The 18680-nt window shown below is 37.8% G+C and overlaps 1 protein-coding gene across 1 annotated transcript in view; it reads left to right on the plus strand.

Moving 5' to 3' along the window:
- The window catches only part of thoc2 (THO complex 2), a 101751-nt gene that overhangs the window by 33183 nt on the left and 49888 nt on the right, over window positions 1-18680 (plus strand). The window contains exons 15-20 of the mRNA XM_051649426.1: window positions 101-202; window positions 8094-8178; window positions 11908-12001; window positions 12651-12731; window positions 12993-13089; window positions 15232-15349. Of these exons, the coding sequence (XP_051505386.1) occupies window positions 101-202; window positions 8094-8178; window positions 11908-12001; window positions 12651-12731; window positions 12993-13089; window positions 15232-15349 (577 nt within the window). The remainder of the gene's footprint in view (window positions 1-100; window positions 203-8093; window positions 8179-11907; window positions 12002-12650; window positions 12732-12992; window positions 13090-15231; window positions 15350-18680) is intronic.

Here is an 18680-nt window from a genome sequence, read left to right on the forward strand (position 1 = left end):
TCCTATATTCTTTGAAGTTAATGCCCCTATATGCACATTTTAACACATTAAAGAGTGCTTTCATGAATTCATTGTATGTATTTGTGTTTTGTTTAATTAGGTATCGGCTGTATGGGCAGTGGAAGAATGAGACGTACGGCAATCATCCACTTCTGGTGAAGATCAAGGCTCAGACAGTAGATAGAGCCAAATACATCATGAAGTAAGTATATTATTAAAGGAGTAGTAGACTTAAAAATTAAATGCAGTAATTTACTCGCTATTATGTTTTTTCAGACCTGACTTTTTTCTTTTATGAAGCACAAAAGGTTAATTTTCTCAAACAATGAACACTCTGTGTCTGGTGCACTAGGACAATTCCTTTTTTTTTTTTTTTGAGGGACCCATCTTATGAGACACAACAACATTGACTCGACCAATGGCATGAGTTGGGGGCGGGACTCTGTTTGTTTGATCAATGGCAGATGGGGTGTTTTCAGAAAACTGTTGTATATTTTTGCAATGTTTATTTTTGCAATTCCGTTTGGTGGTGCAGAAATGACACACTTCAGCTTTAATGAAAGTGAATGAGGACTGGAGCCATCAAGCTCCAAAATGGCAATGAAAAAGCACAATAAAAGCTGTCCATATCACACGTGTGCTATTTTCCAAGTCCTCTGAAGCTGTCTGAGAGTCGTTCACTGAAAATCGTGTGCTATGCTGTCGGCATCCATTGAAATATAGCACCTTAAGGTGCGGTCACACATACCTCTTTTTAATGCTGCACTTCATACTCTGGCAGAGTGAAGTTGAAAAGAAACTCTCCACTGGCCCACTAAAATTATTTCCTTGTCCATTGTGAATATTCAGTTTTGACGTCAATACGATGTAACCATTCGCCATTGACATCAAACCTTGCCGCATCTGAGGCACCTAGTGTTAGTTTACGTTACCTAGCTAGCCTCCTCAGATTGCTGCAATTCCTGCTCACTTCTCTGATTGGTGGATTTTGCCTCTGGATTGTGTGTTGTGTAAACCTACTAAAAAAAAAAAAAGAAAAAGTTGAAATCAGATGGTCTTGTGGTTTATGTAAAAGCATATTGTTTAACCTTAGTGCCCATGGTAGGTCTGCTTTGAAAGGTTTATACGCTATTGCTAAAAATCACTTTCACTATAGTGATTTGGAATGGCGTTATTACTTCTATATACTTTCACTTTAATGACTGCAAGCATATTCTTTAGGCAGTATGCCATTGCTTAGTCATGTAGCATTAGATTGTTACATTGTATGACTAGTGAACAGCATGACATCAAGGTAAAATCTTGAGCCCTGCCTATTTTGTCCTGTATGTGTGTATATGTTTTCAGTCCCATGTGCATATAGATGAGCTATTTGAAAGTGCTTGCAGAATTGCTGCATCAGACTCTTTTCTTCCTTTTCAAGTGTGTTGAATAAATTATGATATTTTGGCAGATAATTGGATGGAGAGGGAACAAGCTGAGGTTAAAGACGTCAAAAGCGTTCAGGGATAAAGAGAGGGAAGCTCAAGGTCGCCTGTCAAGCGGGCCGAGTTGAGTTCTTGTGTGTCTGACTGCTCTCAACCATTTAGTCTCTCTCATTGGATGCTTATTTATACCAAGTGCGAGTAGTTTTTGTTTTTCAACTGTTGAATTGCCGTATTAAACCGGACTTCAGACAAAGGTTATGCCTTGACAACTGCGCTTAATTTAATGTGGAGTCACACATTAACGTGGAGTTTCGTATATTGATCTTAGTCACCTGTTGTCAGCATTTTTCTTGCTGATTTTATCACCTTTGTAATATATTATGGGACGTTGATTGTAAAGCATGCTACAAAATTGGCAATATTCAAATTTTGCTAGATTTACAATTTTATTTTTTAAACAGTGCAGCTTTCAAAAGTCAAATTTTTATACTAATATATATATATAATCATAATCATTAATCTAAATCTGTACATGATTCCAACCTTTGGCAGCCTGTGTGTGTGTGTGGAATCACAAAGGAATAATGTACAGATTTTGCTGTTTCAGAAGGAAATTGGTACTTTAATTCACCATAGTGACTTTCAACTGATCACAAAGTATAGTCAGGACATTACTGATGTAAAAAACAGCACCATCAGTATTTGAAAAAAGTCATTTTTGATCAAATCTAGGCAGCAGCCATCACTCCAACACCTTATCCTTGAGTAATCATGCTAAATTGAACATTTGGTACTAGAAAATCACTTGCCATTATATCAAACACATTTGAAAGCTATTTGGTTCATTAAATGAAGCTTAACATTGTCTTTGTTTTTGAGTTGCCACAGTATGCTATAAACTGGCTTATCTTAAGGTCAATATTAGGTCAAAAATGGTAAAAAAAAAAAAGAAACCGCTTTCTCTAGAAACTCATCAATCCATCATTATTTTGAGGAATAAAGGCTATACAATGCTTGAAATTGCCAAAAAAAAAAAAACTGCAGATTTCATACAAAGGTGTACACTACAGTCTTCAAAGACAAAGGACAACTGGCTCTAACAAGGACAGAAAGAGATGTGGAAGGCCAGATGTACAACTAAACAAGAGGATAAGTACATCAGAGTCTCTAGTTTGAGAAATAGACGCCTCACATGTCCTCAGCTGACAGCTTCATTGAATTCTACCCGCTCAACACCAGTTTCATGTACAACAGTAAAGAGAAGACTCAGGGGTGCAGGCTTTATGGGAAGAATTGCAAAGAAAAAGCCACTTTTAAAACAGAAAAACAAAAAGAAAAGATTAGAGTGGGCAAAGAAACACAGACATTGGACAACAGATAATTGGAAAAGAGTGTTATGGATCTTAACCCCATTAAGCTTTTGTGGGATCAGCTAGACTGTAAGGTGCGTGAGAGGTGCCCAACAAGGCAGCCACATCTATGGCATGTGCTACAGGAAGTGTGGGGTGAAATGTCACCTGAGTATCTGGACAAACTGACAGCTAGAATGCCAAGGATCTGCAAAGCTGTCATTGCTGCACATGGAGGATTTTTTAATGAGAACTCTGAAGTATTTTAAGAAGTTCTGAAATTTTTTTTCAAATTGTAATAGTAATTTTTCATGTTATTAATGTCCTGACTATACACACACACACACACACACACACACACACACACACACACACACACACACACACAGGTAACCTCAGGAGAAATACAGGCTGTTCTGGAAAAAGACGGTGTGGTTGTTTCAAGGAGCACAATACTTGTTGACCCCTCTCCAAACATAGCGCTTATGGTTGTGACCATAAAGCTCTATTTTGGTCTCGTTTCTCCAAATTACAGTGTGCCAGAAGCTGTGAGGCATGTTAAGGTGTTGTCGGGCATATTGTAACCAGGCTTTTTTGTGACATTGTCTTCTTTCTGGCAACTTGACCATGCAGCTCATTTTTGTTCAAGTATCGTCATATTGTGCTCCTTGAAACAATCACACCATCTTTTTCCAGAGCAGCCTGTATTTCTCCTGAGGTTACCTGTGGGTTTTTCTTTGTATCCCAAACAATTCTTCTGGCAGTTGTGGCTGAAATCTTTCTTGGTCTACCTGACCTTGGCTTGGTATCATCAAACACATCTTAATAAGTGATTGAACAGTACTGACTGGCATTTTCAAGGCTTTGAATATCTTTTTATATCCTTTTCCATCTTTATAAAGTTCCATTACCTTGTTACGCAGGTTTTTTGACAGTTCTTTTCTGCTCCCCATGACTCAGTATCTAGCCTGCTCAGTGCATCCACGTGAGAGCTAACAAACTCATTGACTATTTATACACAGACACTAATTGCAATTTAAAAAGCCACAGGTGTGGGAAATTAACCTTCAATTGCCATTTAAACCTGCGTGTGTCACCTGTAACAAGGCCAAACATTCAAGGGTATGTAAACTTTTGATCAGGGTCATTTGGGTGATTTCTGTTATTATGATTTATAAAGGAGCCAAACAACTATGTGATAATAAATGGCTTCATATGATCACCATCCTTAAATATAAGAGCTTTTTTGCATGATCAGTCATATTTTCAAAATCAATGCCAAAATTTCACAATTTCTGCCAGGGTATGCAAAATTGAGCGCGTGTGTGTGTGTGTGTATATATATATATATATATATATATAGTGAGTGAAGCAGACAGACATTAGTGCAGTGTGTAGTGAGATGCAGGTGATGGAGTGTGTTAGACTGACTGCAGTGCTGCTGCAGTGTGTGCACTAAAGCTGAAAGACTGAAGAAGAGCAGCTCGTCATTCAATCAGCAGTGTTCCTCAGAAATCTCTATTAGACTTTCATCTCAGAGCTCAATGCAGTCTGCTTCCTTTATGCCGTATTCATGGACACATGCGGAATGCTCAGAATGATATACTGGTTCTTGGAATAATGCAGTATGTGTACAGTAAGCAGAATTGCAATATGCATGGAATACCCAGATGACTATGTACTGCACATCTGCTAAAGTGGACCAGAGTGGAAATGCGAACCACTCATTAAAACTGTGACTCATTATATGTTTTATATATATATATATATATAGATATGTGTGTGTGTGTGTGTGTGTGTGTGTGTGTGTATATATATATATATATATATATATATATATATATATATATATATATATATATATATATATATATATATAAATTTGAGATATATTTTTAAACAAAAATAATAAAAAATGCAAATGTATTTATTTGACCGGGATACTGGACGGCACTCACTGAATTAAAAGTGTAATGTAGTGAGGTCATGTGACAGCAAAGCACATTATGCAAGCAGTGCACTTGTATCCTTAGGCCAAAAACATGTATTTTGAGTTGCTGAAACCAATGAAGTCAGCAGGTCAGCTCCCTTGGTTTTAGTTATAGTGATTATTTTTAAATAAAAAAAATTTCAGTGAAATTTGTTTGTGATTTTTGATAATTTTGTGACAGCTTAAAATTACCTTTTTTTATTTATCATGTCTTTTAAATAATAGTTTCTGAAACATAAACACTGTCCTTAAATCATCATTCTCACAGTATTGTATTTGAAAACTACAACATTACCAAAAAATTTAACAAACATATTTCTGAGTACCAAAAAGGAAATATTGGTACTTGTACGGTGTCTCCAAAAAATGGTATCTGGACATCCCTAGAATGCGGAAAATCAATCAGAACTATTCGTTTTATAAGTACATGTTAGAAACATGGTCCATGTGAGCTTTATTGGCTGTCTGGGAATCAGATGATGGCATCTGAGCTTGTTCATTGTTCTCTGAAGATAAGCAAACCAATTAAGCCACCTGATGTGATGTGGCGACTGCTCAGGAAAACACACACACACACACACACACACACACACACACACACACACACACACACACACACACACACACACACACAGACAGACAGGGCTCCCTTATCAAGACCAATGACACCGTCATGGCTGAGCGGTCTGCAGCCCCTGTCGGCGCTACACACCAGCTTAATTCCACAATGCCAGCATTGGCACAGTGCCCTCCACAAGTGTTTTTTTTTCCCCAGCTACTTTATTAATTTACTTTTTAATTGGCCCTTTTGTGCCACATTTCAGACATAGCAGCCCTGCAGGTCTGCAGAAAGCACAGCCCCCCCGCACTTGCAATTAAAAGCGTTATAAAGAACGACCCGAGAGACGGCACACCTCACGTGAGACAGTCCATCACGCTCCCGTTGGCATGTGTGATGAGAAATCGGTGCTGAGGCATGAAGACGCATAAAACATGAGCGAGATGGGACAGAGACAGCGTCTACTCTCTCAGTACTCGCACCAATAGGGCTTCTGTCATACCATTAAAATGGAAATTAATGCAAGAATCACAACACCTAAAGGGATAATTCACCCAAAAATGCACATTCTGTTGTCATTTACTCACCCACATGTTGCTCCAAACCCATGTGACTGAGTTTTCTTCCATTATAATAAACCTCTACAAATATCCATATATGCATGTTAACCTTTACTGATACCTATATATGCATGTGTGTAATCATTCATTAATATATACAGTGTGTGTGTGTGTGTGTATATTTATATAAACGCACACATGTACAATATTATAAACCTCTACTGATATCCATATGTATGCATGTTATAATACATTAATATATATTTGTACATTATAGATTATAACAGTGTAATTGTATTTATGTATTTATACATTTATATTGGTTTGTATTTGTTTATATATTTGATATCCAGAGCTGCACCATTGCTAAAAAATATTTTGGACAAATATATTCACAACACAGCCACAACATTAAAACCACCTACCTAATATTGTGTAGGTCCCCCTCGTGCCGCCAAAACAGCTCCAACCCGCATGTCAGAATAGCGTTCTGATATTATATTCTTCTCACCACAATTGTACAGAGTGGTTATCTGAGTTACCGTAGACTTTGTCAGTTCGAACCAGTCTGGCCATTCTCTGTTGACCTCTCTCTTCAACAAGGCACTTCCGTCTGTATAACTGCCGCTCACTGGATGTTTTTTGTTTTTGGCACCAATCGGAGTAAATTCTAGAGACTGTTGAGCGTGAAAATCCCAGGAGATCAGCAGTTACAGACATACTCAAACCAGCCCGTCTTGCCTGTCTTGTTTAATTTCAACAGGACCACCAGTGATATTAACAACAGAAAACACAATATGGATGCACACAAACCAGAGAACAGAACTTAAACAACATGTCTGAAGAGTTTGTTGAAATATAGATGCATTTCAATGACAAGCCTTATTTGTTTGAACCAGAGAGATGGGGCTGAAGGTAGCTACAGTCACACCGTGTCCTTCTCAGATGTCAAACGACACATAATAAAAGTTATCTTTTCCATGTTAATCAGAGTTTTTGTCCTAAGCAGCTGCGATGGGTGATGGGACATTCTGTCGATCAATGGTTTCTATATTTGGGGTCACGCTGTGAGTCGTGTCCGTTGTATAGTGGCACGGTCCAAAACACACACACACACACACACACACACACACACACACACACACACACACAGGTTCAGAATGGAGAAGAGGTGACAGATGTTCCCGCTCCCTCTGCCTTCCTCTTTAGTCCTGGACATAGAAATGCATCTATTTTTCGACTACAAACTCTTCAGATATTTTTGTAAATTCTGTTCTCTGGATTGTGTGCAGCTATGTTGTGTTTTCTGTTGTTAATATCGCTGGTGGTCCTGTTGAAGTGAAACAAAATTAGTTTTCGCTTGAACACCCTACCTCACGTACGGCTGCAGCGTTCTGCTCTCGTGCAGTGAGCTTTAAAGCTTGTGTGCAGACTGTCTCACGAACTGCCATTGTATGACATAACTGAGAACAATATTTGATTTCTGTCACAAGTCCCATCTGGGCTGTTTTGTACATCAAATAGTGCTAAGAGTTCCTTTCTCCATCATTTTAACACTGACAGGGAAGTGCTGTCAGAGATTCTTTTATTTAATGAGATAATAACCTCCGCAGCTCTATCATTGGGGAGAGCGTAATGGTCAACTTTGCATGTTAAGACGGTTCCGCCCATAGAATGTTTAAGCTTGTATGCTAAGCTTGTAGGCACTCCTTGGTAGAAGGGCTCTGGTGCTGTGCTGTGTGCATCAGTGTAATGACTCCGGGCGGACACATTACAAAGTTTCCACCCTTTACACCAGTGTTTATGCTGTATTAACGATAAATGCGTTAATCGCTATTAAGAAATTGACGCATTAAACATTTTAAATTAATCACATGCGTTAATGTGATAATTCTGACAGCTCTTAAAAAAATAAAAAACAAATTATATGAAAAGAAATGTCCATTATACGTTTGTAAGGATGTGGTTATATTTTGGACACACTGCGGCTAATTGGCCAAGGTAATGTAGTTATCAGAATGATCCAATATGAACCAATTAATCGATCTGGTTGATTATATCTGCGTATTTCTGCTCTTAATGGTGAGAGAAGAGAACATGTATTGTGAATGGTCCACTTTTGCTCTCTCTCATTCTGTCCACCTGTGTCACACATTCTGATTCACTCATTTTAACTTTTCACCCTCTGTTTCTCGTTTTCTTCCCCAGGCGACTGACTAAGGAGAATGTGAAGCCCTCCGGACGACAGATCGGGAAGTTAAGCCACAGTAACCCCACCATTCTCTTTGATTATGTGAGTATTTCATTGCTCACGACAGCCAGAATTGTCTGTTCGACTAATGCTGGGCTTTTACAAGGTTTCTTTAAAATCCACAGTGTGCCATCAATTTTCATTGCTCCTGAGACTAAAAAGCACATATATAAACTCAGAAATGTGGCCTAATGCCCAACATGAGAATGAAAGAATGAGCGTGAGGCTCAATTTAGGCCGATTTAGTAAGCAGGCTAGCGGTAATTACATGCATCTCCATTCATGACTGCGCTGACCATGCCTGACAGATCTTTGTGTGACTGAGAGTTTCCGTCAAAAACTCCTTTCTGTGGGATTAGTTATAAAGAAACTCATGCTGCCGTCACTGTTCATGCTGTGCACGTCTTCACTGGTGAGTGTTTTGTTCTCGTGTATTGAAAAGAAAAGGTTTTGAAGTGGCTGACGTTGGCAAGACTATAACTTCATTAGCATTTCTGAAAAAAAGAAAAAAATCTGATTCAGTGGTGAGATTGGCTCAGGCAAAGGCTGTATTATTCCATATCTGGCAGAGGACTGAATCTTCCCATGCTTGTCTAAGTTAATAAACCACCTTTAGTGCTACTGAATTGGCAAACCCTTTCCACAGTTAAACATGAAATCAGTATGAACCCTGTTTACTTTCTTAACCTCTTATACTCTGCAGGTTTTTTGGGTTGCCGCCTTAAATTGTTCACACATTTAAAAGCTCCCCGTTCACACATACAGTGGACTAATTTAATAAAAATAAAAAAAAATCTCATATTAGAGATAACCCCCTGTATTTTACGAAATGATTGCAATAATAAATAACATTGTATACGTTTTCAGTTTTAATGTAAACATAATTATTTTATTTTTTTTGTCTAAAGTGTAAAAGCATGCCATTTCAGTTCTGTGTCCTCTATTTTCAAGCAAATCGTCTTTTTTATTCCACTGGATGGTAGCAAGTGTTAGAAAAAATAACTTCCATCACATTATACTGATCTGAAATGTAGGTGGTGTTCTAACGCATTTTAGCTCTCACATCGGCGTCACCCATAGACAACAAGACTTTTTTCTTTTAAGTGCCGAGTGCTTCCACATTGTTTTGTTGAATATCTTGGCTTCTAAGCCTAATCTAAGTGTCATTGGAAAGTTGAGAATCACAGCTTTACAATGATGTGTAACATTTAATCTTCAATAGATGGGAACCTGTTTTGCTGATGATTTGTTTCTCATACTTTTTCTACCGGACTTCATATTTAGTTCGAAATTGTTTTGACACAACGTTGGATTATTCCTTCAAGCAAGATAACAAATAAGTAAACAAGTAATTTCTTTAACAACCCAAGGTAAGATTTTATATAAAATTTGAGGCTATTTGTGGCTTACAGGTCAGTAGTCAGCACAGAAAAGAGACATTTGCATTTTAAGCCTTACCGAAATAAAATTTCACTTTGTGATATTTTTGAAAATAATTAAAACTGTGGTATTATGGCAACAAAATAACTGTCACCTCCCTGAGAATGAGAGTTTTCATTTGATATATGACTTGTCTAAGTGCAATGTGAAGGACTTCTATAAACATTAAAACATTTCTGCAACGTAACCTTTATGTAACTAAATGCAAAAGTGAGTGTTCAGATTCTAAGCTTTTTAAACGTATGCATTCAGGGACTTCAGTGTTTTAAGTGATAAAATGGCTTGCCATATAGCACCTCCCACGGACCCACCGCTAAAAGAAATGTTCAATACAAGTTAAGCTCAATCGACAGCATTTGTGGCATAAATTTGATTACGACAAAAATGATTTTGACTCGTCCCTCGTTTATATAAAAAAAAAAAAGAAAAAAAAAAGAAAAAATCGCAGTTACAGAAAGGCACATACAATGGAAGTGAATCGGGCCAGTCAATAAGCATTAAATTACACATTGTTTCAATAGTACAGCCGTATGATGTAAATGTCATACGTGTTAATGTGATTCAATGTGACTGAATCACGTTAATGTGATAATCACATACTAACCTCATCTGTGTACAGTTATATGTAGGGTTCGACCAATAAATCAGCTTGTATTTGGTATTTTAGATTATCGCATCAGACAATACATTTTCCTGTTTGGCTGAGTAGTCTTTTAAACTGTGACGGCACCAAGAATCACCTGTTTTACATTTATTAATTTAGCAGACGCTTTTATACAAAGTGACTTACAAATGAGGAATACAACAGAAATGATTCATCCTAAGGAGGCAGTAATAAGTGCTGTAATACAATGTTGCAAAATTGTTCAGAGAAGCACAAGTAGAGAGGAAGGTAAGAGACTGTTGTGAAAGAATGTTTGTTTTTTATTATAAATTTTTTTTCAAGAAGAAACATTTATTGCATTAGTAGAATTGGGTCTAGTGCTCGATTAAAAAAAAATGCGACTTGAGGTGGCTGCTCGGGTGGTGTTTGGCAGGTTATTCCACCAGTGAGGAACAGTTGAGGTGAACGTCCGGGAGAGTGATCTTTTTTTGCCTTTGTGAGATGGCACCACAAGGCGCTGCTCGCCCACTGATCATAAATTTCTGGATGGCGCATAACTTGAAGTAGCGAGCAACCATTGAAATTTGATGAAGAGAATTGTGACGTGCGCTCTCTTAGGCTCGTTGACAACCAATCGTGCCTCCGCGTTTTGGATCGATTGCAGAGGTTCGACTCTACATGCAGGAAGTCCTGCCAGAAGAGCATTACGGTAGTCCAGTATAGATATAACAAGAGCTTGGACAAGGAGTTGTGTAGCATGCTCGCATAAGAAGGGTCTGATCTTCCAAATTTTATATATCGCAAATCTGCATGATCTAGCTGTTCTTGCGATGTGTTCTGTAAAGTTCAAACTTATTAATGCGGTAAAAAAATCACTGCATTTGTTTTTTTTTTTGTTTTGTTTTTTTATTAAGTGTTTTTGTCTTGTTTTCCATTTAAAAATCTCAAAATCCTTAAAACAAGATACATTTACTTGAGAAGCAACATATAAGATATTTAGACTTGCTTTCAGAGAATATCTTGAATAGAAGTGTATTTTATATACAAGTGAATTTCTTTCTTTTTTTTAATACTTCTGTCAGTGCAGTAAAGATGAAATACACTTATATCTTATGTTGCTTCTCAGGTAAATATTTCTTGTTTTAAGGATGTTTTTTTTTTTATATTTAAATTTTAAGTGTAATATTTAACATTCTCTAACAAATTGTTCTTCTGCAGTACAGCTTCTAAAGTAAATTAACGTTTTTAATATTTATATTGGAAAACAAGCCGTATTTTGTTGCGGTGTGATGGGCTAAGACTCTCACCTTTTGTTCACTTGATTTCGATCCATCTTTAACTCACAAAAAACAAACTCTCTTCTTAATAGAGCTGTGTATCGTCGTTTTCTTCACGATTAGATACACACCACGACACATACTGTAAATTATGATTCAATACGTCACGAGCCATCACGTTTTCAATTTCATAATGTTTACATCTTGTGGCTATTTTTTTTAAGCACTGTGTATTTTAACATTTATGGACAAGCCACATTCACTTCCATTGAAAGTGCCTTACAGTAACTGCGATTTTTGCTACTTTTAAATAAATGAGGGACGAATCAAATAAGTTTTGTTGCAATCAACATTATGCTACACATGCTGTCGATTCATCGAGAAGTACATCACTACCAAACGGAAACAAATAAATCCTCATGAAATGTAATCTTTGTCTCTTTCTTTCAGATTCTGTCTCAGATCCAGTGGTACGACAACCTCATAACTCCAGTGGTGGACTCTCTTAAATACCTCACGTCTCTCAACTATGATGTGCTGGCCTGTATCCTTTGTTACAATTACACTCCTATAGTATAATAATCTTCCCCCTACACTAATTACAGCTCTCTCAGGAACTTGCTGATCTCTTCAAAACTCCAGTTATTTGTATGTAATTAAAATAGTGTGTAATCGCTCACCTTGACTTCATCATCACCAACATTGACAGTTTTGTGTCTTTGAAATTAGGGAAAAAGGTGTTTTTGCACTTTTTGCATAGCAGCAGAGAAATATAGATTTAATTTTCTATTGAATGTGAAAAAAAGAATGAATACAGTGAGGTGCAAAAATAGTCCACTTGTGAAAATGCTTATTTTTTGTACTCTTACATTTGATACAAATATTTTTTTGCATAACAGTTTGAGAAAAACGTTAAGAAATGTACATACGTTTTTTGAATTTCTTGGTATGGTAGAACAAATACTTCTTCAGAAAATGGTGTACATATTTCAACGTTTTTCTCAAATTGGTTTGCTGGTAATATAAGTTGTTATTAAAATATTTGTACTAAGTAGAAGCATTTTCACTCGTGGACTCAAACTTTTGCACTGTATGTGATTAGTAGATTTAACAGCATCTGCCATTTATAACGGATTTGTTATCTTGAAAAGAGCGAGCCGTGGTGTGTCTAAAACCCTTGACCGTGTGGGCAGATTGCATTATTGAAGCTTTAGCCAACCCAGAGAAAGAGAAGATGAAACACGATGACACAACCATTTCATCATGGCTGCAGAGTGAGTGCCGCATTTCCTCCCTTCCTCTGAAAAGCCTCTTTGATATGTCGAGATGCTGAATAAATTGATCCTTTCGTCTGACATTCTTAATGGACGTGAAATGTCATTTCTTTAAACAGCTTGGCCTTGCTGCTTGAGTGTTTCCACAAACCAATTTGAAGCACAAATGCGGCCGTGTGACCTTCTTGTCTTGCCCTTTTACAGATTCTAATGCAAATGCTTATGTTAATATTATGCTTTTGTCTTGGCGTTTTTCCTCAGGTCTTGCAAGTCTTTGTGGAGCTGTTTTCCGGAAATATCCCATCGAGTTGGCTGGTCTTTTACAGTATGTGACCAACCAGCTGAAAGCAGGCAAGAGGTATGAGTGCGTTTAACTTTGTTGATGAAAATTGATTTCATTTTACAGTTTGCAGCACAGACTGTAGTTGTAGTATTGACAAGAAAGGTATTTATTTCAGCATTACTCTATTTTACTAATTTACACCAGATTGAATTTAGTCAAACCAGCCGTTAAAAATCCCTGACATGTTTCCTTTTTAAAAAATTGTGCAAAGGTGTTGCAATATACTCTGCGTTGTGAGCTTGCAGTCTAAATTGAATTTGAGGAGATAATGCAAAAACAGTAAATAGACAACACGATTCACGCAACATAGTGCGTGACCAGTCTAGTCTGATTCACGAAGAAATTACTAGAGATTATTGTGCCGGTTCTTTTGAATGAATTACTCACAAAGACTCGAGCCACAAGTTATTAAATTGGTCTTATGTCTCCAGGTTAGGGCAGTTATTAACTTTGCAAGAAAATATTTTCATCACGTCCAACTTGGATATTAACAAAGACTTTTTGTGTACTTTGGATACAGATTCACAACAGAGCTTTATTTTAAATGGTAAATGGTAAATGATACTTAAACTAAGAAGAAAACATTTAAAAAAGTTATCAAAATAGTATTGTTATTGGTTGGTATTTTTATTTTTTTTGTCATGTGACAAGGGATCCTCTTTTTTTTTTTTCTTTAGACCCTCATGACTGTGAGAAGTTTTTACATTTTTACATTTTTATGAAAAGGCACATTTTGTTCAAATGGAGGAACCCTAAGAAAATGTCTTGAAACTCATGACTTAAAAATTCATGATATTCATGAAAAATATTTTTTACCTTGAAAAATATACTTGAACTTTTTTTAAAATAATGATTTACTCTAGGGCTGGGCGATCGGACGATGTAATCGGATATCGGCGATATCTGACAAATATCCGATGCCGATTGCAACACTCATTGACAGAAGGTGATCGACAACATAGGGAAATTATAAAACCATAGAGCTGGGAAGTCACCAAATATATTAAATAGCAGCACAGGGTATGAAATTACCACCCATCAAATGCAAGTAGACTATATCATGCGTATGGCGGGCAATTTTGACGGTGTAATCGGATATAGTGGTATTTATTTTATTTTTTTATAAAAATATCTTGAAAACATTTATTTTATATCGCCAAGCAAGTGTACTCAAGGCACAAGAAATTAAAATTATTTTAATGCATTTTACTTGGTAGTTACACCACTTGACATTTCAAAGTCATTAAACCAGTAGAAAATGCTATAAATGTTTTTCAAAAATTTATGAAATCAGCATGGACACAAAGATCACGTTTCTGCGAACTTGACACATGTAAGCTCATCTAGATATTTTACAATTATATTTTTAAAAGATTTCTAAATTTTACCACCTTGGACAACCGTACTTGACAATGTTCAATATAGTTAGAACCAATTAATGGTGACTGTTTAGCCAAAACCTTTAAGGAAACCAAAGGCTCAAGTTTATAAATGGTTGGGATATATTGTGGTATTTGCAGCTACTTCCAAAAATACATTTGTAATGCTGTTACTCAAAACATGTTCTAAATAAATATAAAATACAGTTAGGAGACTTTTAGGGGTTTCTGAAGCTTTATTTCACAGCATTTAGCGAGGCTAAAATAACAGCATATTTCTCTATGCTCAGTTGTACGCAGAGCTGTTCTGTGGACAGTTCTCCATGATTAGAAACAGACATTTTAATGATGTGTAGGTTATTCTTGAAGACCCCGGAGGGATGTGTGTAGGCAGGCAGTTATGTGAAGCTGTCCCTTACTCAGCACTGTGTTCAGCATTGCCTCAACGCCCTTAAACTGCCCACTGTTTGACACACGAGTGTTGACTGACTGTTAATGCTGAGATAATCTGGATAATGTATAGATCTGGACAGGTCTGCATATATGCGAACATATGGGTATTAAAGTATTATTATTCAGTAGAATAGAGGTTGATTATAATTGTTTCCGTTTAAACAGCAAAATAAACGGTGACAAAATGGAGTTTATTTGTAATTTATTATGTAATTTCTTGAATGGCCCGGGTCATTAGGTACGTAAAACTCCCAAAGAGCAGCTTGCTGTTCATCAAGGGCTTAAATTATTAATGTGTTCAATTAAACATGTTTTGTGTTGTCAGTTTTGACCTGCTGATCCTGAAGGAAGTGGTGCAGAAGATGGCAGGCATTGAGATCACTGATGAGATGACAGTGGAGCAGCTTGAGGCCATGACAGGTGGAGAGCAGCTCAAAGCAGAGGTACACCACACATGTGAAGGATACTTTGTTTTTGCTTACAGTTGTCCTGAAAAGTATTTGGACACTTAAAATGAAAATTCTGTTACTTAACTACTGTCATGTTGTTCCAAACCTGTATTACTGACTGACATCTGTGGAACACAAAAGGAGATGGACTTTCAGCCTCCGTCACTATTCACTTTCATTGTATGGAAAAAAAGATGCAATGAAAGTGAACATTTGTGTAGAAAGTTATAAAGGTTTTGAACATGAAAGTAAGGAAAATACAAATTTCTGACAATGTTTGATTTATGTATGGGCATGCATGTTAATTAGTGTTCTCTTTATTTTAAAGTAAATTCCTTAACTTTTATTTCAATTCTTTTAGTTTTAATGCCTGCATTGTGCTTATTGGTGGTTTGAATGTCAGTTAAAACTTCCAATTTATCTTCACTTTTATTGTCACAAAACCATATACACAAGTGCAATAGTGAGTGAAAGTCTTGGGTGCAGTTCCGAGCAACATAGCAGTCATGACAGTGATGAGACATATACCAATTTACAATAAACAGATTTACACATCACAATGTACATAACTAATATACACATAATGACACAACACAATATACTAATATACACATAATTACACACAACACAATATACAAATAATAACATACAATATACAGTATACAATACACACAATATAGAATACACATTATACAATAAAAAATAGTGTATATATAGTATATATAAAATATACAGTAGGTTGTATTGTACTGTATTGATCATCAGATCATCAGTCAGTTGATCGTCAGTTGCCAGTGTGTTGTTAAGAGAGAATATAATTTCAGACAGTCCAGTGTGAGATAATAAGATTGATAAAGTGCAGTGCTGATGTATTTTGATCGTGGGAGATCAAGAGTTCAAAAATCTGATTGCTTGGGGGACGAAGTTGTCATGAAGTCGACTGGTGCGGGTCCTGATGCTGCAATACCACCTGCCTGATGGTAGCAGTGAGAGCAGCCCATGGCTCGGGTGGCTGGAGTCTCTGATCCTCCGAGCTTTTTTCACACACCGCCTGGTATAGAAGTCCTGCAGGGAGGGACGCTCACCTCCGATGATGTGTCTGGCAGTTCGCACCTCCCTTTGCAGGGCTTTGCGGTTGTGAGCGGTGCTATTACCGTACCAGGCGGAGATGCAGCCAGTCAGGATGCTCTCTACAGTGCTGGTGTAGAACCATGTGAGGATGTGGCGGTTCATTCCAAACTTCCTCAGCCGTCTCAGGAAGAAGAGGCGCTGATGAGCCTTCTTCACAATGGCCTCAGTGTGGATGGACCATGTGAGTTCCTCAGTGATGTGGACACCGAGGAACTTGAAACTGCTGACTCTCTCCACCGGTGCTCCATTGATGGTGAATGGACTGTTTTCTCTGTCTTTTCTCCTGAAGTCCACCACAAGCTCCTTTGTCTTGCTGATGTTGAGGGAGAGGTTGTGCTCCTGACACCAGCGTGTCAGAGTGTGCACCTCCTCTCTGTAGGCTGTTTCATTATTGTCAGTGATCAGACCTACCACCGTCGTATCATCAGCAAACTTAATGATGGCATTGGAGCTGTGTATTGCCACACAATCATGTGTGTACAGGGAATACAGGAGTGGGCTGACAGCCCTGCGGGGCTCCAGTGTTGAGGGTCAGTGATGAGATGTTGCTGCCCATTCTAACCACCTGGCGTCTGCTTGACAGGAAGTCCAGGATCCAGCTGCACAGCGAGCTGTTTAAGCCCAGAGTTTGAGTTTCACATAAAGCTTGGAGGGCACTATGGTGTTGAATGCTGAGCTGTAGTCTATAAACAGCATTCTCACAAGTGTTCCTTTTTTCCAGGTGGGAGAGAGAAGTGTGTATTGTAAATGCAATGGCATCATCAGTGGAGGGGTTGTTGCGGTAAGGAAACTGCAGTGAGTCCAGTGATGGAGGCAGCACAGAGCAGATGTAATCTCTGAATAGTCTCTCAAAGCATTTGCTGATGATGGGGGTCAGAGCAACAGGACACCAGTCATTTAAGCAAGTGATTTTGGATGACTTTGGTACAGGCACAATGGTGGATGTTTTAAAGCATGTGGGGACCACAGACAAGGAGAGAGAAAGGTTGAAAAATCTTGTGTCAGATAGTGTTGAAAATGTGCAATCCATACAGTTTTTTTAGGAGTGATGAACAATGTTTTATCCTCCTCATGATGCAGAAAACTCCAGTTGTACAAAGCTCCTGTTATGAGATGCAGCTAAAGTTACATTTTAGCTTATTAGTCTGTAAAGCAATATTGCTCTGCAAGTCAAATATCTACCTAGTTTAGGCTGGTTTGCATTGCAAATAGAGGTCTAACAATTAATTCTTGAAAATGCTGAGGCAATTAATGTGTTACCACAAGGGACATTGATTATAGGTGTATACATTTAAAGTTAGTCATGACTTCTCACCCAGTAATGCTAATTTTCAAAAGTTGTAAGCACCAGGGTTACTACTGTCATGGAAAACCTGGAAATATCAGGTCATTTAAAAAATGTGTTTCCAGTAGGTGTTGCACGAATACTGATTTTTAACAGTCGACTAGTCAAGCCCATTAGTCAAGTCGAATAAGACAGGGGAAGTAATTTACACTGACCAGCCACAACATTAAAATCACCTGCCTAATATTGTGTAGGTCCCCCTCGTGCCGCCAAAACAGTGCCGACCCGCATCTTAGTATAGACTATATTCTTCTCACCTCAATTGTACAGAGTGGTTATCTGAGTTACCGTAGACTTTGTCAGTTCAAACCAGTCTGGCCATTCTCTGTTGACCTTTCTCATCAGCAAGGCATTTCCATCCACAGAACTGCTGCTCACTGGATGTTTTTTGTTTTTGGTACCATTCGGAGTAAATTCTAGTGGCTGTTGTGCATGAAAATCTCAGGAGACCAGCAGTTACAGAAATACTCAAACCAGCCCGTCTGGCACCAACAATCATCCACGCGATTATCTAATCCGTCAATCCTGTGGATGCAGTGCATAAAATCAAGCTGATACAGGTCAGGAGCTTCAGTTAATGTTCACATCAACCATCAGAATGGGGAAAAAATGTGACTCAGTGATTTGGAGCGTGGCATGATGCCAAAAAACTATAAACATCCAGTGAGCGGTAGTTCTGTGGATGAAAATGCCTTGTTGATGAGAGAGGTCAACAGAGAATGGCCAGACTGGTTTGAACTGACAAAGTCTACGGTAACTCAGATAATCACTCTGTACAGTTGTGGTGAGAAGAATAGTATCTCAGAATGTTATTCTGAAATGCGGGTTGGCGCTGTTTTGGCGGCACAA

Source organism: Myxocyprinus asiaticus, chromosome 22 (genome assembly GCF_019703515.2).
Source record: "Myxocyprinus asiaticus isolate MX2 ecotype Aquarium Trade chromosome 22, UBuf_Myxa_2, whole genome shotgun sequence".
Taxonomy (NCBI): Eukaryota; Metazoa; Chordata; class Actinopteri; order Cypriniformes; family Catostomidae; genus Myxocyprinus; species Myxocyprinus asiaticus.